The sequence below is a fragment of the Mastigoproctus giganteus genome, chromosome 12 (genome assembly GCF_048544385.1).
Source record: "Mastigoproctus giganteus isolate SK-2022 chromosome 12, ASM4854438v1, whole genome shotgun sequence".
NCBI classification, from domain to species: domain Eukaryota; kingdom Metazoa; phylum Arthropoda; class Arachnida; order Uropygi; family Thelyphonidae; genus Mastigoproctus; species Mastigoproctus giganteus.
The window spans coordinates 11,555,757-11,581,737 of record NC_143586.1 but is presented as its reverse complement, the minus strand read 5'-3'; the positions used below and the strand labels follow the sequence as shown (position 1 = coordinate 11,581,737).

The 25,981-nt window shown below is 39.5% G+C and overlaps 1 protein-coding gene across 1 annotated transcript in view; it reads right to left on the bottom strand.

The window, feature by feature from the left end:
* RNaseZ (ribonuclease Z) overlaps positions 1–25,981 on the bottom strand; it is a 239,384-nt gene that overhangs the window by 137,554 nt on the left and 75,849 nt on the right. Inside the window, exon 12 of the mRNA XM_090386608.1 lies at positions 3,803–3,965. Coding sequence (XP_090242734.1) covers positions 3,803–3,965 — 163 coding nt within the window. The remainder of the gene's footprint in view (positions 1–3,802; positions 3,966–25,981) is intronic.

Here is a 25,981-nt window from a genome sequence, read left to right as displayed (position 1 = left end):
CTGATTTCTGAACAATGCATCTACTACATGATCACTTGTTCAGAGGAAGATTATGTTCTGTTACAAAATATGCAAATAAACATTTGGTATATATGACATCATCATTACCATGAAATGCAACATCTATTTTTGCATTTCTTTCTATGCACTGTTGTTATGCTTATTTGTAAATATGTAGATGTGATATTACAAATAATATCACATATAGTAGATGTGATATTTACACATCTACCATATCACTGTAATGTAAAATATGATGTTCCTTTGGCATTTTAACAAAAGATATTGTTAATTAGCTTTTCACCATAATGAAATATCACACATTACAGACAACACTATTATCACACATTCAATTTTGAAACATAGGCTACCACAGCATGCTGATAACCAATTCTTCATTAATGAAAATAAACAGAAAAGCTTATTTTGTTTCTGGTTTTTTTCTTTTTTTTTTTTTTAATTCACAAATTTAAAAAAAAGTGTAGAAAAACTGAATTTTTGTAAAAAGATGGGGAAACTCCTTAGTCCATATTACAATGATCAAATAAAGCAGGGTCAAAGTAAGTGTAACTGTTTAAATAGCTACCAACTCTGTCAACTATGTAAATACTCCTCATTCAGCATTTATTTTTTTGTCTTGGCATTATTAAACACTAAGACAATAATGGACTCTCAACAAATATCTGGTGGTTACTTTTGGTGATGATATTCTTAAAAAAATGATATTTTAGTAATTTTAAACCAAATCATAGATAATGATGTAATTTTTAAAGAGAGCATAATTTTAAACCTGTTACTGGAGGAAATAAACTGCCCACAAGATAGCAAGATTGAAAAATATGAGGATTATCCCAAAAGTAATGCAAAAGCAGTTAATCTAAAATGAACTGTGTCTGCAATTCACCCAGACATGATAGTAGGAGGGATTACATACTGAAATCTTTGTGGATTAACTCAAGTCTCAAGGAATCTGCAAGGCTCTAGGGGAGAAAATTTTTATCAGCATGGCTCGCATTTGTTGGTAGAAGGAATCTATTTTGTAGAGATGGTATTCATTTGAACAAAGGTGGTGCAAGGATTTCTGCCAGTATCATTGAGGATACCCCAAGGATTCAGGGGAACTACTAGTTGGGGGATTTAGATCCACATTTATCTGATGATATGGGTCAATAAGATCGAGTTTACTACTCATTTATAACATACTGTACAAACAAAAAAGCCTAATAAACTGAAAACTGTAAATTGTTTTATGGTTGTGACCTCCAGCAATTTGCTTTAAAAAATATCACAGAGGCATTCAAAATTTATTCTTATAACCAAAGATGTGATTCTATACAGCAGCTGCTTCTAATAACCAGTGATCACTATAACTGGCACTTACTGCAAATGATTCTTATAACTGAAGATGTGATTCTAATAAACAGTGAAAGTGTAGTGCATTTTATTGATTTGAATCAGTTGTTTGAAATTTGATTCTATAAAGCAGCTGATTCTAATAACCAGTGATCACTATAACTGGCACTTACTGTACTTGTTATTACAGGCTTTATTATATATCTTTGATAATGGCTACCTTTAATGTGATCAGGGGCCACTTCTATTGCATGCAAATCTGCTGTATACATGCTAGTTTCTTGTGGAAGATTCTTAGATACTATTTTGCATTGGAGGACAACAGCTGATCCAATACAATTCTGAGTTTAAGCCATTTGCACAGACTGGGAGGAAGTCAGAATACTGTGCTCGACATGATGCAAAGTGTTGCTGGTAGATACTAGTAGATGGTGGCATGATAGCCTTCCCACATCTTGAGAGAGAAGTCACAGGGTGGAAGTTGTCTTGGTGATTGGGCAACGTTGTCTACTGTAATGTTTACTTCATTTAACAGCCCTTGAATTTGAATACCAAAGGAGCAGTTGAGTCCGCTGAGTGCTGTAGAGATTTTTCCACTGTGACTCAAAAACTGATGTCTATGTGAGCTTCTCAGACAAGGACTTCAATTTAAAAGCATACTGTAAGGACAACTACTTATGTTGAAGAGACAGAAATAGTTCATTTGCTTCAACATAAAGGCTTTGGACAGGAGACGTATGAAAGACTCTAGTGGCAATCCAAATGGCCTGGTAGTAGAGTGGATCTAACCACCAAAGTATGCTGTTTCTAGCAGAAGCATAAACTGAGAAGAAAAATCAACCTTAGAACAGAAAAGGGCTAAATAGAGACAAAGAAGGGTATAGTAATCTGCATTCTACAAAGTTGACAAAAGAGACTGCAGAACATTAAGCCTCTTGGAACTCCTTGTCCTTAGCTGACAAATTTGTTATGGAAAATTCAGTCTTGTCAAAAATTAGTTCTAGAAATTCAGTTTCTGATACCACCAGGATGATGTTTTGCCCAAGCCGTAATTCTAGGTCAGGATGAAGATTTCATTTGCAATAGAAGTGCACACAAACATTCTTCTGTGATGAAAATCCGAATCTACTAGCTGACGTCCGTGAGGCAAGATGATGAACAACTTTTTACAGTTGCCTCACATGACTTCATATTGCATGAATAACAAAATATAGATAAAATCATCACCATAGAATTCACTGTTCACCACTGGAGAAACTTGTTTTTTGACAGATTCATTTTTATTGTGAAAAGCATGACACTTAGTACATATCCCCACAGAACTCCCACTTGACAAAACACTTAAGAGTGTGGAACCTACATGAACTTAAAATTGGCAATTAAGTAAGAAGTTTATAATAAAAACAGGAAGGTGTCTCTTATGACCAAAGTTAGAGGTCTTGTAACATGTCAAATTACCAGGCTGTGTCATACGCTTTTTTGATATCAGAGAAAATTGGCACTAGATACTTGAATTTTATAAAAGCATCACGACAAGTCTGATTAAATGATCCAAAGTGGACCTGTCTCTTCAGAAGCCACACTGTGTCTTGTCCTGGAAAGCAGACCATTGGAAGATGTGCTATGAAACCGACAGAAAAATAGAATGCTGGATGCCAGACTGAATGATAATTTCTGACCAAGAAAGATGTTTCTGTGGTCCCTGCTTCCTGTTCTTTATATTTATTTTCTTTGATTCCTTCTGTTTTAAAAACTTTTTCATTTTTCCTTTTTCAGGGTTACGCTTTCATAACATTTCAGTTCCAGAAAAAAATCTTGGGCTATACTGAAGCAGGTTACAAAACAAGAGGTCTTGAATTGCTTACAGAGCTCTTTTTTTGTGATTGCTGACCTTGCTATATCATGTCTCAATTAGATTTCTGCAGAGAACACATGATGCAATGCTCATTAGAAGAGTTTTATTTTCATATAAATACACAATTGGGAACTTTCTGAACAACTTAAAGGACACTAATATCCATGTACAATTGAACATTCAGTGAAATACACTATTCTTTGTTTGTAATAGTAAATTGCAATGAATGGCATCGATTTAATTGTATTTCATATTGTGACTACCTTCACAACGAGTTACCATGTTCTGCACTACCTTGAATAAGTAATGCTTCACCAATGAAGAAGACTATTGTTACTTATTCTCAGTGGATATCACCACCCAGACAGCACAATGTCAAGGCTTGTTGGTGGGTGGGCAGGTACTCTGGTGTTATAGTCATGTCAACACAGTTATGAAGTATAATTCCACAATATGAGAGATGACAAAGGGTGTACATAGTAATAATTACTAAGTATAAATAAATGCACAAGGCATATTAGTATACCCAAGTCATAAGTACACTAATATTAGATGTAGGTATACTAATATTTGGTATTTTAAAATTAACCTCACCTGCTCATCCACTCTTGATAGTTTTCCTGGATCATAATCAGAGGAGGTGTGAAATGAATAACAACTTTTGCAATATCATTTTCTGGTGCAGATGACTGATGAGAACAGAACTTTTTTTCTGTCAGAAGAGCGCTAACAAAATGTTCTGAAGGGCAATCCACTACTGTAAAATGGGAAGACAAATGTTTTTATGCATGCACTTGTAAACAATTTCGTTTTTATTGCTATTTAATGCTGTAACAAATGTCATCATTGCCTTTTAAAATAATAGAAGCCCAGAAACCAAATCCTGTAGAAAGGAGTTTCCAAGTAAAAAAGAACAGTACTATTTCAATGCAGGTAATGAAATAGCTTGAGAAAATAATGTTTTCTACTGTGTAATGTTTTCCTGCCTTTACTGCCTGAGGACCACTCTATCTCTCCAGTGATAGAGCTTGGGCTTACGTCCTTAAGAAAAAATTATGTTTATCCACAAATCAACCTAAAATAACTATCATTTTTAATCAAATAACCTTAATCCAGTAACTTAATCCATAAAGGAAAAACATAACAGTGTAGCATTATTTTCTCAAAATGTTTCAATACCTGCAGTGAAAAAATACCCCACTTCTTTATTTGATTACTGCATTAGGCTTACACAATCTATTAAATAAATAATTTTTTTTTTTCTGTTTATACTCCGGCACGACAACCAAGTCAGTAGAGTTTACAATAAATCGTCAATACAAATATTTATCGTATTTAGTAGTCACGGGCTTGAACTCCAGTCCACTCAAGGAACGCGTGCTACGCACCCTCGCTCCTGACCACTGGGCTACGTCAGGCCTAGGGTTAATTATACACAAAAGTTTTAACTCAAAACTTTTCTTCCAAACACTGTTTGGTTGCTAAACAATATAGAGACAATATGGTCCCAAGGCAGTATATGAAAAGAAAACAATGAAGTAGTATTATTTTCTCAAAAGGAGTTTTTCCATTCTATTATATTACCTCCCATAATCCAGTTTGTTATGCTGATCCAAACTGGCAACCATTTTTCATGTCACTTAGGACTTTCTACAAATTTGAAAAATTAAAATAACATTTTTTTTTTTTCATATAATCACCAAAGAATATTAATGCAGTGATGTCAAAGTCTGGAAAAATCTGATAAAATAAGTCTCCTTGATGGTCCTCCACTCCACCACATCCACTGTAAAATTGATTGGAAAATAGTAATTTTAAATAAGAGAGACGGTCGTGTTCCAAGCCGCTAAGTGGATTTTTCTTATTTATTGATTTTAAATTATTGTTTTTCTAAAACTTTTGATTTAAATTTAGTAGTATAACATTATTTTGTGATTTTCTGATTAACTTGGTGGAATTATTCTTTACTCGGCCTTGTAATTGCATAAAAGTATCGGTAAAGGTTTCCACATGTTTCAACTCCGGTACCGTTCGTAATTTTCCCGCCATTCTGATACGATAGTTGTATGCCGTACTAGATAGCGTTAGTTGAACTTCGTTAGCAGTTAAATTGTACGTTTAAATAAATACATATAACGACTTACATTACAAACGTAATATAATTAATTATATTTAACATAATTAATAACATAACATAATTAATTAATAAATTAATAGAATCATGACTCAGACCAGAGCAGCAAAGCAAAAGGCTCAAGCTAATGGAAGCGCTGTGGCTCAGAGCAGAACTGAGGGGGGCAGTTGTCCTCTGACTCACAGCCTTATAAAATGCACTGTTTGCTTGATGTTTGCAGAGCAATCGGGTACGGGACATGATACTGCCAAGGGGGATGTCTTTGTGTGTGCGCGATGCAAGGAGTGTATCGATATCAGGCAACAACTCGGCGTTCTTGTGGGCCTATATGAGAGCTTGAAGGACAGGGTGGATGCCCTCGAAGAAACTAAATTGAGGGGCCCATCAAGCTCTCAGCTGCCCACATCAACGCCAGAGCTTGCACTTGGGCATCACGTGACACAGAGACAACCCCCAAGGCAGAATGCGCTGGTCCCGAAGGAACTAGTAGTTGTTGGTGACTCTATTGTCAGGGAAACGGGGAACATGCTTTGTAAAAAACATAGGTGGAACAGGACCAGGGTATGTCTGCCAGGGGCAAAGGTTGATGACGTTGTAGAGCGAATATCATCTTTTAAGGGCACAAAAGGTGATATAGTTGTACACATTGGCACTAACGATATTAAGAGTAGGAGACCGGCAGAATTACTTAACAAGTACAGGTCACTGTTGAACAAAAGCCGAGAATTAGGGTTGAATTTGAAAGTGTCTGCAATTCTGCCCAGACACGATAGGAGGGAGTATATGATGAGAGCCTTGTCGATCAATTTGGCCCTGGAAAGATTGTGCAAGGCTCAAGGGGTAGAATTTTTTTCAGCCTGGACTGTACTTGTTAACAGGAGAGATTGCTTCTACAGGGATGGGATACACTTAAATAGAAAGGGTGCAAGAATATTTGCTGATGCTATCGAGGCAGTGTTAGGTGGGTCGGAAAACTGCTAGCTTGGGGGGAGACAAAGACCAATAGATTGACAGTAGCCACTGGCAGAGGTGAAAGAGATTCTTGCACTGCTTCTATTAGAATGAGCAGAAGCCTGAAAAACAAGATGCATGGTATTTCAGAGACTGCTGGGAGCCATTGCGGTACAAGTAAACACATGGGTTGTGTTAGGGTAGCTAAGAATAGAAACAGGTGCAGGTATACTTGCGTGTACACCAATGCTAGGAGTTTAGTAAATAAATTTGATGAATTTGAGGTATTGCTCAAAACATCAAAGGCAGATATTGTTGGGATATCAGAGACGTGATATCACACAGATATAAGGAATGTAGAACTGGAATTTGGGGAGTACAATGTGTACCGGAAGGATAGACAGAACAGGAAGGGAGGAGGGGGTTATGCTATTAGTTAAGAAACACATAAAAACCAAGGAAGTGAAGCCAGTCGACATCGCTGGACAGTGCAGTGTTGAGTCAGTTTGGTGTGACATAAGCATTGGGAGATCAAAATTGAGAGTAGGAGTGTGCTATAGGCCTAATGACTCTGATGAGTATAATAAGGAACTGTACAGGGAAATAGAGTGGGCCAGTAAATCAGAGAGTCTTATAATGGGAGATTTTAATTTCCCAGATATTGACCGGAATTTGGGGGCTGGTTACTCACACACTAGCAGGGCTTTTGTGGATTTATTGGATGATTGTTTTCTACATCAGCATGTTCGGGAGGCAACTAGAGGGAGTAATACTCTTGATTTGATTATCAGCAGTGATTCTTCATGCATTAAGAATCTGCAGATAAATGAACCACTAGGTGGCAGTGATGATCACAGTGTGCTGAAGTGGGATTTACTGAAAGAGGTAACTACCATTAGGGGTAAAGGGAAGGGTTATTGCTTCCGTAAAGGCGACTACGATGGACTGAGACAGTATTTAAATTCTATACAGTGGGACCAACTGATGATGTTACCAACAGCAAATTCAAAATGGGAAGCATTCAAAGAACTTATCTTGGAAGCTACTAGGCTTTACATACCAACTAAGAAATATTGTTCAAGGTTTAGGCCAAAATGGATGTCAGATGAACTAATGAGGCATATGGCAGAGAAGAAAAATGCATGGGATACTTACAAATTAACACATGACACAGAAGCCTATGATAGATACAAGTTGATATGCAACCAAGTTACAAAGGAGGTTTGGCAGGCGAAGGCAGATTACGAGAAATCCTTGGCAAGGGATGCAAAGAAAAACAGCAAAGAGTTCTTTACTTATGTAAACTCTAGAAGGAAGGGGATGAATCAGATTGGTCCACTTGATATTGATGGGTCAACTGTTGATGATCCTGCTCAGGTAGCTAACAAACTAAATGAATATTTTGCCTCGACATTCACACATGAGGAGTTATTCAGCAAGGGGAATGCCAGAGGTGTATTCAACTCTAGCAGTAAGCTACAGAATCTTGAAATAACTGGGAGTAAAGTGGAGGAGAAACTGTTGAAGATAAACACAAGAAAGGCACCCGGGGTGGATGGGATCTATCCAGTTATATTAAAGGAGGCAGCAAAGGAAGTAAGCAAACCCTTAGCCATAATTATGAGAGCTTCCTTGGACTCAGGGGAGGTACCCATAGACTGGAAATGTGCAAATGTGACCCCAATTCACAAAGGAGGATCAAAGGCTGACACAAGTAATTATAGACCTGTGAGCTTAACTTCTGTTCCAGGAAAATTAATGGAGGCACTGGTTAAAGAAGCACTGCAGGATCATTTAGACAAGACTTCAGTTATAGCTCAGACACAGCATGGTTTTGTTAAGGGGAAGTCTTGCCTGACCAACTTGATTGGATACTATGATGCAGTCACAAAAGAACTGGATGCAGGGAATAACTTTGATATTATATACTTGGATCTTAGAAAGGCTTTTGATACTGTTGCACATGGAAGACTGCTACACAAATTGGAGCAGTGTGACATTGGAGGCAAATTGCTGCTATGGATAAAGGGGTGGTTGAGGGGGAGAAGACAGAGAGTGGTAATCAATGGACACTGCTCATCGTGGACTAATGTTATTAGTGGAGTCCCTCAGGGCTCAGTGTTGGGTCCATTATTGTTTTCTGTATTTATAAATGATATTGATGATGGTATATCAAGCTTAATGTCCAAGTTTGCAGATGATACAAAGGTTGGCAGGGTTGTCAAGGACACTACTGACACTATGCTGCTGCAACAGGATCTGGAAAGGTTGAGCAGATGGGCTGAGAGGTGGCAAATGAAGTTTAACATTGACAAATGTAAAGTACTACACATGGGAAAAAGCAACCCCAGAGCAACGTATCAACTCTGTGGTACTACACTGACAGTGGTAGAGAATGAAAGGGACTTGGGGGTGATTGTGCAGGCAGATATGAAGTTCTCTGAGCAGTGCAGACGGGCTGCAAGAGTAGCTCATGGAGTATTGTCAATGATATACAGGAATTTTTCCAGCAGGGATAAGGAGGTGATTATTCCATTGTATAAGGCGATGGTCAGGCCACACCTTGAGTACTGTATACAGGTCTGGAGGCCTCATTTCAAGAAGGATGTAGAGCTGCTGGAACGAGTACAGAGAAGGGCAACAAGATTAGTGAATGGAACAAAGGGGTGCTCTTACGAAGAAAGGCTTAAGTTTTGCAAATTACAGTGTCTGGAGACTAGGCACCAGCGAGGTGATCTGATAGAGGTGTATAAAGCCTTGAATGGTTTAAGCATGCTCAATGCTGATGGGATTCTTCCTCTAGCTCAGAAAAATCACCTGAGAGGGCATAAATTCAAATTGAGGAAAGACAGATGTAGGATAGACGTGCGGAAATTTGCCTTTAGCCAGCGGGTGGTTGGTTGGTGGAACAGACTTCCATCCCTTGTGGTGGAGGTTGATAGCCTAAATAAGTTTAAGGCTCAGCTGGACAGGTATTTTGAACGAACAGGGGGGTGAAGTGGAAGTGGTTTTTTTTTTTTTTTTTTTTTTTGGCTGATGCTACATAAGCTTGCTTTCTTGCATCAAATGCCTCTACTAATGCTAAATTACCTGCTGGCTAAAGGCAAAATTCCGCACATCTATTCTACAACTGTCTTTCCTCAATTTGAATCTATGCCCCTTCAGGTTCTAAATCTGAGCAAGCAAAAGTATCCTATCAGTGGTGAGTCTACTCAAACCATTCAAGGCCTTATACACCTCAAACAGATCACCTCAAAGTTCCCCAGTCTCCAGATGCTGCAACTAGCAGAACTTAAGACTCTCTTGGTAAGACAGCCTCTCTTGTTGCCCTTCTCTATACTCGTTCTAGCAACTCTATCCTTCCTAAGAGACCTCCAGACCTGTACACAGTACTCAAGGTGTGGCCTGACCATTGCATTATACAAAGGGATAATCAATTTCTTGTCTCTGCTAGCAAAATTCCTATATATCATTGACATAACTCCATGACCTGCTCTGGTACCCATCAGCACTGCTCAGAGAACTTCAAATCTGACTGCACAATTACCCCCCAGGTCTTTTTCATTCTCCAACTCCCTGAGTGTAGTACCACACAGTTGGTACATTTCACATTAACATTAGTAGAGGCATATGATGCAAGAAAGCAAGTTTATACAGCATCAGCCAAAAAAAAAAAAAAAAAAAAAAAAACACAACACCCTTCCCATTTCACTGATCCATTCATTCCAAATGCTTGTCTAGTTCTGAAGTGAATTTATTTAGGCTATCACAACTTCCGCAACAGATGAAAGTTTGTTCCAGTAATAAACTACCCGCTGGCTAAAGGCAAATTTCTGCACATCTATTCTACAACTGTCTTTCCTCAGTTTGAATCTATTCCACCTCAGATTTGTAATCTGAGTAAGAGTAAGAATCACATCAGCATTGAGCCTCCTCAATCCATTCAAGGCCTTATACGCCTCAATCAGATCATCTCACAGGTGCCTAGTTTCCAGAAGCCACAATTTGCAGAGCTTAAGCCTTTCTTCATAAGAGCATCCCCTTTGTTCCCTTCACCAGTCTTTTTGCCCTTCTCTGTACTCATTCTAGCAACTCTACATCCTTCCTAAAAATACAGGTACCAGGCCTGTATGTAGTACCCAAGGTGTGGCCTGACCATTGCCTTATACAAGGAGATAATCAACCTCCTTATCCCTGCTTGCAAAATTCCTGTATATCATTGATAAGAACCCATAACCTACTCTGGCAGCCTGTATGCACTGTTCAGAAAACTTCATATCTGACTGCACAATTACCCCCAGATCTCTTTCATTCTCCACTACCCTGAGTGTAACACTGTCCAGCTGGTACATTTCTCTGGGGTTACTGCTACCCATATGCAGCATTTCTCTGGGGGTTACTGCTACCCATATTGGCAACAAGTTTAACATTTGTCAATGTTAATCTTGTTGCCAATTCTCAGCCCATCTGCCTAGATGGGCTGAGAATTGGCAACACGGTATGCTACTGCAATAGGATCTTTTCCAGATCCTGTTGCAGTAGCATACCATGATTACCGTTATTAACAACCCTGCCAACCTTAGTATCATCTGCAAACTTTGACATTAAGCTTGATATACCTTCATCAATATCACTGATAAATATTTATAAAATAATAAGAGGAATTTACCTCAACATAGTACATAGAACACTTCCGTATGATACTCTCCAGAAATTAAAATGAAAAAAATGTAAAAACTTACATTAGAATAAAAAATAATTAAAAGCCAATTAAACACAATAAAAATCAATTTAACACAATTAAAAATCAATTTAAAGCAATTAAAAAAGAATCTAACGAAAATATTCAAAACGATTTTCTTTGGGCTCAGAAATACAAATATTAACTAGCAGGTTCATAAACAGGGGTTATCCCCTTGCCACAATAAACTGAATTAGGGTACAGGCTAAGGATAGGATACAAAATACTACACCAACCAACAATAGTAATATCAAAAAATATTTCTGTCCCATATGTTTAACAGTGGCACAAACAACTTAATAGATTCTTTAAAGATACCGAATTTACACACTATACTGAACAATCGCTCGGTTCTTTCCGCATTCGCAACATAAATTAATGATTTGGCATACAACATTTCTTGCGGTGATTGCGACTCGTCTTACCAAGGTTCGATGCGTTTTTTTCTCTGAATATTTGTGTAAATCAACATGAAGCCTCAGTTCGTGCTTCTCGTTCAGCAGCGTCAGAATTAGCCTTTCATGCCATTAATGAAAAACATACTTTTTTATTTAACGAGGCCAAAATACTTAACATCCAACGTAATTATACGCGACTATTAATTGCAGAAACCGTAGAAATTAAATTACACGAGAATTCTGTTAATCTTCATCAGCCATATTTGATCTCCGATGTGTGGACCTTTACACGCATGCGCGAAGACAAATAATCATTATTTAAGTTTCATGTTCAACCCTATTCGGTAATTTTTGTTCCTGTGATCACGACATACGGTCGAAAAGCATTGTCAGCTTCAGGAAGTAAAATCATTTTGAATATTTTCGCTAGATTCTTTTTTAATTGTGTTAAATTGATTTTTAATTGTGTTAAATAGATTTAATTGTGTTAAATTGATTTTAATTCTGTTTAATTGGTTTTAATTATCTTTTACTCTAATGTAAGTTTTTCAATTTTTTCGTTTTAATTTCTATAGAGTATCATACGGAAGTGTTTTACGTACTATATGGAGGTAAACTCCTCTTATTATTTTACAAATATTAATATCAATGTAGAACGTATTGAGCATTACAGCTCTGATTCGTATTATCTAATTCATTGATAAATATACAAAACAACTGGCTCAACACCGACCCAGAGGGACACCACTAATAACATTAGTCCACATAGAGTAACATCCATTGATTATCACTCTCTGTCTTCTCCCACTAAACCATCCTTTTATCCATTGTAGCAAATTCCCCTTAATGCCATGCTGCTCCAATTTGTACAGTAGTTTTCCATGTGCAACATTATCAAAAGCTTTCCTGAAATCCAAGTATATGATATCAAAATTATTTTTTGAATCCAGTTCCTTTGTGACCACATCATAGTATGCAATCAAATTGGTCAGACAAGACTTCCCCTTAACAAACCCATGCTGTGTCTGAATTATTACTGCTGTCTTGTCTAGATGATCCTGGAATGCTTCCTTAACCAGTGACTCCATTATTTTCCCTAGAAAAGAAGTCAAACTAACAGGTTTGTAATTACTTGTGTCACCATATGATCCCCCTTTGTGAATTGGAGCTACATTTGCACATTACCAGTCCACGGGGAATTCCCCTGAGTCCAAGGATACTCTCATAATTATGGCTAAAGGTTTGCTTACTTCCTTTATCACCTCCTTTAACATAACTAGAGAGATCCCATCACCTCAGGTGTCTTTCTTATGTTTAACTTCAACAATTTCTCCTCCACTTTGCTCTCGTCTATTACAAAATCATTTAACTCCCTGTTAGAGTGTGATAAACACCTGACCTTCTCCTCCTTGAATGACTCCTCGTGTGTGAATGTAGATGCAAAATACTCATTTAGTTTGGCAGCTACCTTTTTTTTTTTTTTTTTTTTTATGTGAACCCCAAACACGAGAGGTATTAGAACCGTGCTTGGGTTGGAGGTTGAGAAGACGAAAGAAGATATTTGTTGACATTGGACTTGAACTTCTGCAGATTGTAATTTTCAGGAAATACGTAAGAAGGAAGGTTGTTCCAGAAAACGGCAGTTGAATGAATAAATGAGGAAGATGAAAAGTTGGTTCTGTGGGTGAAGTTGGACAGTAAATGGATGTTGGCTGGTGGCGGCACGTGTTTGGACTGTTTTGAAAGAGAGAGGGGGAATTATAGAAGCCATTTCAGAAGAACAGTGCCCATGGAAGTATCTGTAGAAGAGGCATGCAGTAGAAACAGTGCGTTTATGAGACAGCGAGCGGAGAGACTCTGTTAGAGATGAATCATTAATTAACCTAACTGCCCTCTTCTGAATGGAATCAAGAAGCCTGAGAGAGGTTTTGGAGGCACCACCCCAGATGTGGGAACAATATTCCATGGCAGGGCGGATTTGCGATTTATACAGAGTGAGCAGCTGTTTGGAAGAAAAGTAACGCCGAGAGCGAAAGAGAAAACCAAGTTTTCCAGATGCAGAGGAAGCAATATTTGTAATGTGCTTGTGCCAAGAGAGATTAGAAGTCAGGGTAATCCCCAAAAGAGATATATCCTTTTGCCTAGAAATTGGAGTGTCACTAAAGATAAGCATAGGAGCAGAAGAATCCTTTTTGCGAAATATATAAGACAAGACTGAGTTTTAGAAGGGTTGAAATCAACTAAGTTATCTTTGCCCCACTGGAGAATTACCTGAAGATCGGCATTTAAGGAATTGGTAGCAGATTTTCGAGAAGTTGAAGCTGATTGAGCAGGACAAGGTTTCTCAAAATGGAAAGTTGCATGCAATGTGCTATCATCGGCAAAACTATGGATAGGATTTCCAGTCAATGGAAGAACGTCATTGATATACAAGAGGAAAAGAGTGGGGGAAAGAACTGAACCTTGGCGGACACCAGCATTAGTGGAGAAGTTAGAAGACAGAGAGCCATCTACCATCACCCTCAGTGAGCGATCAGAAAGAAAACTGGATAACCAATTACTAAAAACAGTTGGCAAACCATAAGATGGAAACTTGTTTAGAAGACCTTTAGGCCAAACACGATCAAAAGCCTTTGAGATGTCAAGAGCAACTACTTGTGTTTCACCGAACCTTTCCAATGAATTTGTCTATAAATGGGTAACATAAGCCAGAATATCACCAGGGGATCGACACTGACAGAATCCATACTGGTGATCATTCATCAGATGGAGGTTTCTAGGTAGTTTAAGAGTTGGCGGTTAACTGATTTCTCCATTACTTTAGATGTTGTTGTTGTTGTTTGGTTTTTAGGAGCATTAGCAACTAAGGCCATATTGCTCCAGGATATGCGGTGGTCATTCCTTAACCTTTCCGCATCCTCCGTATTTGGTGGTGACGGGCTCGAACCCCGGTCTAATCAAGAAGCGTGTGCTACGCACTGCTGCTCCTTCCCACCTGGCTACGGAGGCGCCTCCCATTACTTTAGAAAGAGTAGAAGTAATTGCAATGGGACGATAATTGGATATGAGGGATTTGTCACCCTTTTTAGGAACTGGCTGGATATGAGCAAATTTTCAAGCAGAAGGAAAAACACCTTTGGAATAAGAAAGTGAAAAAAGGGCGACAAAGAATAGGAGTAAGTTCAGGAGCACACGTTTTGAGAACAAGTGGAGAAATAGCATCAGGACCAGGAGCTTTCTTAGCATCAAGATTCATCAAAATCCTTGTGATATCCTTTTCACGAAAGGCCACAGGAGGCATTGAATGGAGCGTGCTGGGAATGGTGGGAGGTGTTTTACCAAGATCATTAATACATGAGCTGGAAGAAAAATGGGATGCTAGCAGGTCAGCTTTATCCTTGGCTGAAGTGAAAGCAGAACCATCTGGTTTGGACAGAGGTGGGAGCAGAGATGGGCAAAAGTTGCGGCCAATAGCTTTGGCAAGAGACCAGAATGCTCAGCTACCATTAGGGCAAAAAGCAAGTTTTCTACTCTTAGCCTGTTCAAACTCTAGTTTGGACTGATTAATAACTGCTTTACAATTGTTGCGAGCTTTGGTGTAGGCAGAAAATGAAACTGAAGAATTAGAAACAAGCCAATTACAATATGCAACATTCTTCTCTTGGACAGCCTTAGCACATTTATTGGAAAACCAAGGTTTAGATAAAGGACGAGATTTTAAAGTGGAGTGTGGGATAAAGGATTCCATTCCTGCAAGAATAATTTCACTGACACGATCTGAGCAAACGTTGACATCAGAACTTTTGAAACAGTAATCCGACCAAGGAAAAGAAGAAAAGAAGTCTCGCAGGTCATCCCATTTTGCATTCTTGTAATGCCAAACAACACGAGGTTGGGAATAGCCATGAGATAAAGGTTCCATTAGAGAAGAGACAATCACCAAGTTGTGATCTGAAGTGCCTAAAGGACCTCTCACTTCGACCGTGTACTTAGAAGGGTTGTTTGTGAGAAATGATTGAATGAAATGAAAAACCTGAGAATGATTATCTGCAGTCAAAACCATTGATATCAAGTAGACCAATCTGATTCATCCCCTTCCTTTTAGAGTATATATAAGTAAAGAAGTCTTTGTATTCTTTTTCACAGATTTCTTATAATCTGCTTTCGCTTGCCTAACTTCCTTTGTGACTTAGCATTAGCAAGTACACATGATGCAAGAAAGCAAGCTTATATAGATCAGGTAAAAAAAAAAAAAAAAAAAAAACACACACACACACACACACCTCATTTCACCCATCATTCACTCCAAATGTTTGTCTAGTTCTGCCTTGAATCTGTTTAAGCTATCAACTTCTACGACAGATGGAAGTTTGTTCTAGCAATCAACCACCCACTGGCTAAAGGCAAACTTCCGCACATCTATCCTACAACTTTAGAGTTTATACAAGTAAAAAAAATCTTTGCTGTTTTTCTTTGCATTCTTTTTCAAAGATTTCTCATAATCTGCTTTCTCTTGCCTAACTTCCTTTGTGACAGCATTAGCAAGGGCTAATTACAGACTAACTTATAGGCTTCTATCATAGGCTTCTGTGTCGCATGAAAATTCATGTGCATCCCATGCATTTTTCTTCTCTGCCACAAGTCATTAGTTCATCTGACATCCATTTGAGCCTAAACCTAGAACATTATTTCTTAGTTGGAACCAAAAGCCTAGTAGCTTCCAAAATGACTTCCTGGATGCTTTCCATTTGGAATTTGCTGTTGGTGACATCATCAGGAGGTCCCACTGTACAGAACCTAAAAAATCTCTGAGACCACTGCAGTCACCTATACGAAAGCAAAAACCCTTTCCTTTACACCTGATGGTAGTTACATCTAAGTAAATCCCACATCAGTATGCTGCGATCACTGCCGCCTTGTGGTTCCTTTATCTGCAGATTCTTAACACGTGCAGAATCACTGCTGATAGTCAGATCAAGCATGTTACTCCATCTTGTTGCCTCTCTAACATGTTGATGTAGAAAACAATCATCCAATAAATCCACAAAAGCCTTGCTAGTGTGTGAGTTACCAACCTACAAGTTCCAATCTATATCTGGGAAGTTAAAATCTTCCATTATAAGACTCTTATTTACTGGTCCACTCTATTTCTCTGTATAATTGTTCTTTGTGCTCATCAGCGTCATTAGGCTTATAACAAACTCATACCCTAATTTTTTTTATTTTCCCAGTGCCTATGTCACACCAAACTGACTCAACATTGCACTGTCCACCCATGTCTTACCTTGGTGGTGCCCAGAGCTCTAACAACTGCGACGGGAGGTTTACACCTGACGGAAAAGTTTTCAACGTGCAAGACAGACATGGCCGGAAGCAGAAGTAGAGTATCTCAAGCAGCAGTACCAAACGGCAAGAAATGAATAACACAGCCCTGATTAAACAAAGGAAGAAGCGCTCCTGGGAGCACCTAGTCACCACAGTTGGAAATTCTGCTCCATGGGGAGTAGTCTACAGAGTAATCACAAACATCCCAGCCACCAAGACGCCACAAGGCACGTATACAAAGACATGGTCCGAATCTATAAATAACATCCTTGACACCATGTTCCATCAACACCCGCCACCAAGCACCCCAGAACAAATACTACTATGTGAGGAAAAGAGCACATACACCACAGCCCAAGTGGAAGACAGCTTCACCAAGGAAGAACTGGACACCGCTGCAGCAAAAATAAAAAACAAGAAATCTCCAGGAGAAGATATGCTGGATCCCGAGATTGTAAAGAAGGCTGTTGAAACCATCCCAAATGAGATCTTAAACCTCTTCAACCATTGCCTTGAAGCAGGCCATTTCCCAGCAGTATGGAGATCTGCAAAATTAAGGCTTATTCTCAAGAATCCGACAAAACCACAAGACCTTCCAAAATCATACTGGCCCATCGCTCTTCTATCCATACTAAGCAAACTCCTAGAACATCTTCTAAGCAACAGAATAGAAATTCATTACTCCAAGGCTGGCCTTCACTCTGAAAACCAATACAGCTTTAGAAGGGGATGCTCCACGGTGGACACCTTAGAGAATATAGAGAATATGGCAGCTACCACTACCAGCCATAAATACTTCATTGTCATTTCAGTGGATTTTGCCCGGGGCGTTTGACTCCCTCTGATGGCCAAGTGTCCTCGGCAGACTCCGGAAAGCAAAACTACTAGCTAATTTGTACAATTGTATAAAAACCTATCTCGCACACAGAACAGTAACCGTCAGTGCTCCATACTGTTCAGTCACACGACCAGTCTATAGAGGATGCCCACAAGGCTCAGTACTTGGCCCACTTCTCTGGAACGTGGTGCTCGACAGCTTTCTAAACCTCGACCTTGGTAATGTGAGGTCACAGGCCTATACGGATGACCTGATCCTGATGCTGGCGGCAGACTCAAGAACTCAACTAGAGATCTCTGCAAATCATGCTATAAATATCCTACAAGACTGGGCCACCCAAAACCACTTAAAGATATCCCCAACAAAAATCTGCTCCATTCTACTTAAAGGTTCTCTCAATATCAGAAGGCCTCCCCAGATAAAGATTCATGAAACAACAATTAAGCTTCCACCGAACTTAAATATCTTGGTATTCTGCTGGATAAAAATCTGTCATTCACAGCCCATCTTATTTACCTCCGAAGCAAAATCAAAAAAATACTCCGCACTAATAGCTACAGTCACTCGTCGCGACTTGAGGCTTAAGAAGAGGACCCTAGCCCTCTTCTATAAGGCAGTCTTCTTACCAGCAATAACATATGCATCAGGATTCTGCAAGGCGATAAACAGCAGTAAACAAAAGGAAGCTAGAGACCATTCAACGTTCAGTCCTACTGACAATCTCGAGAGCCTGCTGTACTGTAAGCACCCATGCCCTCCAGGTCCTCTTGGGTGCTCTCCCCTGGATCTGGAGATAGTCTGCTGTGGGTTGCTTTATCAACTATCCAAAGGCAAAGCAATCACCTGCCTAGACTACACAACTGATCCGGCAAATGATCGTAAACTCGAGAAAAAACGCCTTCTCACCCACCTACAGCAGGCCTGACAAAACTGCTGGACGACTTCGACAAAAGGGGAAGTCACCCGAAGATTCATACCGGATAATCAACTAGTGTTTCCCAAAAGCCCAAACTGGTTTTCACCGGGACTGCTGACATCTTACCTACTCACAGGACATGGCGCAATAAGAGCAAAACTCTCCAGTTTCAGATTGTGATACCCCTCTTTGCCACTGTGGACAGCCAGAGACATGGGAGCACCTCATGCACCACTGCCAACTATACGAAGACCTCCGCTGCCTCTTAATAACTAGAATACGTTTCTCGCCAATAAACCAAGAACAATATCTCCTGGAGAGCGAGGACAATTATAAAGCCTTAACGCAGTTTGCGCAGGATCTTTTTACTAGAAGAAGAACATACCCACAACCTTAGCAGGAATTTTCCCACAAACTAACCACTCGTCATCCATAATAAAGATCCTTAGATGTGTCAACCAAACAAAAACCTAACATCTACAATCTGAGGAACAACTAATCATTAACTTAACTTAACCTGGATCTGACCACTGGCTTAAACTGGAGTCATTATCTGGACTTGACCACTCACACGGACGGGACAACATGTCCCAGGAATGGCATACGAAGACCTGACAAAGACATTTATGCAGTTTGCTGCCGAAACATCATTAGGCGATCTGAACCGGGTACCCTCACTCAGTTCACTTTCTTTCCCTTCCCTTGGCAGGGGGATGGTTACTCTGTACCCCCCCCCACCATCCCCTATCTTCACCTAGTGAGGCATGGGCCTGCCCCACCAACTTTTGGGGTTATCTTCACTATTAACCCCATATTTCTGAATTTCACCTCTCAGTCTTCAGTCTCCCCTCTCTAGCTATTTTGCGACAAGTGTTTGACCCTTGTCAAAACTACACAAGCCCCACACTAAAAAAAAAAAAAAAAAGAACTCTAACCCGCATAACTTATATCCCCCCACCATCCCCTATCTTCACCTAGTGAGGCATGGGCCTGCCCCACCAACTTTTGGGGTTATCTTCACTATTAACCCCATATTTCTGAATTTCACCTCTCAGTCTTCAGTCTCCCTTCTCTAGCTATTTTGCGACAAGTGTTTGACCCTTGTCAAAACTACACAAGCCCCACACTAAAAAAAAAAAAAAAAAAAAGAACTCTAACCCGCATAACTTATATCTCTTTCAGCCTGACCCTAAATAGTAAAATAGATTTACTATTTACTCTGGTGGCTGCCAGAGTAAATAGTAAATATCTAAAGAACCAACGGCTAAAAGACCAGATGAACAACGATACAAAACATTACATACCACAATATCCATACACTTTTAAACCTCTGGCCTCTACAGTGTTCTGTATCACACCACAATGTATATTACACGGAGATGGGGGGAACCCCTGGTGCCGTTAGACCCTAAACACACTATACACTATAACTATGTCCACCCATGTCAACAGGATGCACTTCCTTAGATTTTATGTGTTTCTTAACTAAGAGCATAACACCTCCTCCCTTCCTATCCTGTCTATCCTTTCTGTACACATTGTACTCCTCAATTTATAATGTCACTCAGTTATAAGGGATCCAACTCTGCATCCCTTATAACTGAGTGACACCATGTCTCTGATATCCCAACAATATCCACCTTGGATGTCTTAACCAGCCCTTCAAATTCATCAAATTTATTTAGTATACTCTTAGCACTGGTGTACATGCAAGTATATATGCACGTGTTCTTACTCTTAGTTATCTAACACAGCCCATGTATCTACTTATTTCATAAACTTGTTTCATCATTTACTTGTTTCTCTTGGGTTACTGCTATCCATATGCAGTACTTTGCATTTGTCAATTTTAAACTTCAGTTGTCATTTCTCAATCCATCTGCCTATCTTTTCTAGATCCTGTTGCAGTAGCATACTGTCTTTGCTGTCATTAACAACCCTGCTAACCATTGTATCATTTGCAAACTTCGACAGTAAGCCTGATATATTCATCGATATCATTGACAAATACACAAAGCAACAGTTGGCCCAGCACTGAAAGTGGGGGGGGGGAGGACTCCACTAATAAAATTAGTCCACGTAGAGCAGTTTCCATTTATTACCACTCTCTGCCATCTCCCACCCAACCGTTGCTTTATCCATTGCAACTCGCCCTTAATGCCATACCGCTCCAATTGATACAGCAGTCTTCCATGTGCAACAGTATTAAAAGCTTTCCTGAAATCCCAGTATATGATATCAAAAATCTTTTTGCATCCAGTTTCTTTGTGACCACATCGTAGTATTCAATCAAATTGGTCAGACAAGACTTCCCCTTAACAAACCCATGCCGTGTCTGAACTATTCCTGCAGTCTTGTCTAGGTGATGCTGCACCACTTCTTTAACCAGTGACTCCATTATTTTACCTGGAACAGAAGTTAAACTAACAGGTCTATAATTATTTGTGTCACCCTCTGAACCATCTTTGTGAATTGGGGATACATTTACACACGTTCAAATTTAACCCTAACTCGTGACTTTTTTCAACACTGACCTGTACTTGTTAAGTAAATCTGCAGATCTCTTACTCTTAAGGTCATTAGTGTCAATGTGTACAACAATACCACCTTTTGTGCCCTTAAAAGATGATATCTGCTCTACAACATCATCAAGTGTTGCCCCTGGCAGACATACCCTGGTGCTGTTCCACCTATCCATTTTGCATAATATATTCCCCGTCTCACTGACAATAACTAGTTCCTGTGGGAACAGCACAATGTGGCTTGAAGATTGCCACCCTGTTGCCTGATGCACAGGAGTGAGCTCTGGCATTCTGCTCGTTCCACCGACCAATCTAAATCCCATCAAACACACATGGATGATGGTGCTGATAGAGGAATGGACGATGTTACCACAAGAACTTAACAACAACATTGTTCTAAGTATTAACCTCCATGCACAAGTACATGGTGGGTGACTACCCAGGTCTGAACCAACGTAAGCAGGGGTCGAGGTGTGGCACCCACACCACATGGAGGAACGCCACCCCTCTATGTTACCAGGCAGTACTAGGTGGCAGATGACTCTCATCAACCGGTGAAATACCACCACTTTGCTTATTGGAGGCTCGAAGTGGTGGAATCCTTGTTTAGTCTCTAGAGCTAAGTTCCGGTCAACCCTTCCCTATCTCTTCAATCATGCAGTATGATTGATGACTTTTGAGGTTATGATGAACATCATGGCGAGATCCAATATTCCTTACATTTCAAGGGTACAGCTCTAAAACAGTGTTCGCAGGCCGGCTGCTAGTTAGTACACTGGACCGAACCTATTGGTAACTCTCTAGGGGGCTTCCAGATCAGCTAGTGTATAATCTTGCTACCTCTACTCTGCCAGATGGTGACTGGAGGGAGTCCGAGTAGAGTGTATGCGGGGAGCATTGTCGAGGCCACGTTATGTCAAAGATCTGGGTATATTCTTACCATGTGTATGCCATATCCAAAAATTTCATTACTTCAATACAGCATGTCCCACCCACTTTTTCTTATCCACTTTACTATTGAATACACCATGAATTGTCAAACTAATAGAGCAAGCTTATCTGTGAAAAGATCTAAACCTACCAAGACTTCCTAATTCATTTCACAAATATACATGGTCTCAATTCTAATTTCAACGATGTCCATTTCCACTTGCATTCTGCCAAACCCCATGTACTTTTTCTGACAGAATCTCAGTTATCGGTTGATTCAAGTACTGCTCATCTCAGATGCCCAAATTATACGCTGTATGATTCCTTTCACTTCAAAGGTGGTACTTGTGCATATGTCCGCTCTGATATTCCCTGTCAGAGACTTGGCAATTTGGAATCTCTCTTTGATCTTCTCTAGCTTAAAATCTCTCTACCTCATTGTGTCAAATTCATCTGTTGTCTCTACCGTTTTCCCAACTCCACTTGGAAGTTGAGGAACTTGAAAATCACTTCGAGCTCTTTGACTTCCTCTCTTTGCAATTTGACTTTCTCCAGTCCAACTTTCCTAACAGTGAGGTAATTTTCCTTGGTGATTTTAATGTTCACAACTCCAGCTGGCTTCCGTTTTCTAGTCACACCAACCCAGTTGGTCGAGATGCTGAGGCTTTTGCAATTACTAATGTCCTTGCACAGATTGTTCATTTACCTACAAGAATACTGGACAATCCTAATCATACAGCCAATACGCTTGTCTTTTTCTCACAAACAACCCTTCTAAGTACATGGTCGAAGTGAGAGGTCCTTTAGGCATTTCAGATCATAACTTAGTGATTGTCTCTTCTCCAATGGAACCTTTATCTCATGGCTATTCCCAACCTTGTGTTGTTTGGCATTACAAGAATGCAAAATGAGATGACCTGTGAGACTTCTTTTCTTCTTTTCCTTGGTCGGATTACTGTTTCAAAACTTCTGATGTCAACGTTTGCTCAGATCGTGTCAGTGAAATTATTCTTGCAGGAATGGAATCCTTTATCCCACACCCCACTTTAAAATCTCATCCTTTATTTAAACCTTGGTTTTCCAATAAATGTGCTAAGACTGTTCAAGAGAAGAATGTTGCATATTGTAATTGGCTTGTTTCTAATTCTTCAGTTTCATTTACTGCCAACACCAAAGCTCGCAACAATTGTAAAGCAGTTATTAATCAGTCCAAACTAGAGTTGGAACAGGCTAAGAGTAGAAAACTTGCTACTTGACCTAATGGTAGCCGAGCATTCTGGTCTCTTGCCAAAGTTATTGGCCGCAACTTTTGTATATCTCTGCTCCCACCTCTGTCCAAACCAGATGGTTCTGTTGTCACTTCAGGCAATAACGGGTGATAGCTGTTATAAGGTAAGCATACCAGTGTTTGTAGGTTTTTAATAAATGTTGAATTGGATTTTATTCGAGTCCTGAGTAAGCGTGAAATTTAAAAAATTTAATTACTTTGTATCCGAATCCTCCCTTTCCAATGTAGATTTTAGCCCAGAATGAATATTATTAAACGAATGTAAAATGTCTTGGATACTACTACTACTATCGGTAATAATTAGAACATCGTCTAAATACCTCCCATAGTATGTGATACGGGTCGAAAAGGCGTCAAATGTATATGCTCAATCATTGAGAGATAGATCTCCGATTTCTTCCAACTCATGTATTAATGATCTTGGTAAAACACCTCCCACCATTCCCAAAATGCTCCATTCAATACCTCCTGTGGCCGTCTGTCAAAAGGATGTTAGAAGGATTTTGACGAATCTTGTGCTAAGAAAGCTCCAGGTCCCGATGGTATTTCTCCACTTATTCTCAAAACCTGTGCTCCTGAACTTACTCCTATTCTTTGCCACATTTTTTCACTTTCTTCTTCAAAGGTGTTTTTCCTTCTGCTTGGAAATTTGCTCATATCCAGCCAGTTCCTAAAAAGGATGACAAATCCCTCCCATCCAATTATCGTCCCAATGCTATTACTTCTACTCTTTCTAAAGTAATGGAGAAATCAGTTAACCGCCAACTCTTAAACTACCTAGAAACCTTCCGTCTGATCAATGATCACCAGTATGGATTCCGTCAGTGTCAATCCACTGGTGATATTCTGGCTTATGTTACCCATTTATGGACTAATTCAATGGAAAGGTTTGGTGAAACACAAGTAGTTGCTCTTGACATCTCAAAGGCTTTTGATTGTGTTTGGCATAATCAAACACAATCAAAAGCCTTTTAATTGTGTTTGGCATAAAGGTCTTCTAAACAAGCTTCCATCTTATGGTTTGCCAACTGTTTTTAGTAATTGGTTATTCAGTTTTCTCTCTGATCGCTCACTGAGGGTGATGGTAGATGGCTCTCTGTCTTTAACTTCTCCACTAATGCCAGTGTACCCCAAGGTTCAGTTCGTTCCCCCACTCTTTTGTATATTAATGACCTTCTTCCATTGACAGGAAATTCTATCCACAGTTTTGCCGATGATAGCACATTGCATTCCACTTTCCATTTTGAGAAACCTTGTCCTGCTCAATCAGCTTCAACTTCTCAAAAATCTGCTATTAATTCCTTAAATGCTGATCTTCAGGTAATTCTCCAGTGGGGCAAAGACAACTTAGTTGATTTCAACCCTTCTAAAACTCAGTCTTGTCTTATTTCTCACAAAAAGGATTCTTTTGCTCCTATGCTTATCTTTAGTGACACTCCAATTTCTAGGCAAAAGGATATATCTCTTTTGGGGATTACCCTGACTTCTAATCTCTCTTGGCACAAGCACATTACAAATATTGCTTCCTCTGCATCTAAAAAACTTGGTTTTCTCTTTCGCTCTCGGCGTTACTTTTCTTCCAAACAGCTGCTCACTCTGTATAAATCACAATTCCGCCCTGCCATGGAATATTGTTCCCACATCTGCGGTGGTGCCCCCAAAACCTCTCTCAGGCTGCTTGATTCCATTCAGAAGAGGGCAGTTAGATTAATTAATGATTCATCTCTAACAGAGTCTCTCCACTCGCTCTCTCATAGACATACTGTTTCTGCTGCATGCCTCTTCTACAGATACTTCCATGGGCACTGGGCACTATTCTCCTGAATTGGCTTCTATAATTCCCGATCTCTCTTTCAAAACAGTCCGAAAAAGTGCCGCCACCAGCCAACATCCATTTACTGTCCAACTTCAAACTCACAAAACCAACTTTTCATCTTCCTCATTTATTCATTCAACTGCCGTTTTCTGGAACAACCTTCCTTCATACGTATTTCCTGAAAATTACAGTCTACAGAAGTTCAAGTCCAATGTCAACAAATATCTTCTTTCGTCTTCTCAACCTCCAATCCAAACACAGTACTAAGTACTACAGGTTCTAATACCTCTCGTGTTTGGGGTTTACATAAAAAAAAAAAAAAAAGTATGGACAGATGGTGCAAAGCCTGCATCAACATTAGGGGTGGCCATATCTCCTACTGAGGGCCACCTCTTTTCTTTGTTCCATCTTTGGCAGTGATGCATCTGTATCATGGCAGCCAGTGCTATGTTGCCATTTTTGAATAAAGTCCCTCTGTACCATTTTGTTTCCGTTGTTGTGTTGGTTTTGTTGCCTTCATTATTTTTGTACCTCATGAGGTTCCTTTGGTATGCTTTTCCCATATCCAGGCCCCTCCTATGAGAAGCTACAGGTGAAAACCTGACTGGTCCTTAAATTTTGCACACCAGTGTATAACAAATTGCCTTGCACCAAATTAAACATGAACCCCTTTTTGGGAAATAAAACAAAAATAATAATAATGCAGATCAAGTTGATATGGCTATCATTTTAATAGAAATTTCAGGGAAATGAGCAGGATGTTGCAATATTTCAAACCCAATGCACCCACAGTCAAAGGAAAGAATATGAAGCTACTACAAGATTTCAGTGGGAATACCTACAAAATTTTACAAAATAAATTATATATAAAATGGCAAGGAATTAAATGAAATGCCCATTGAATTCATTAACTT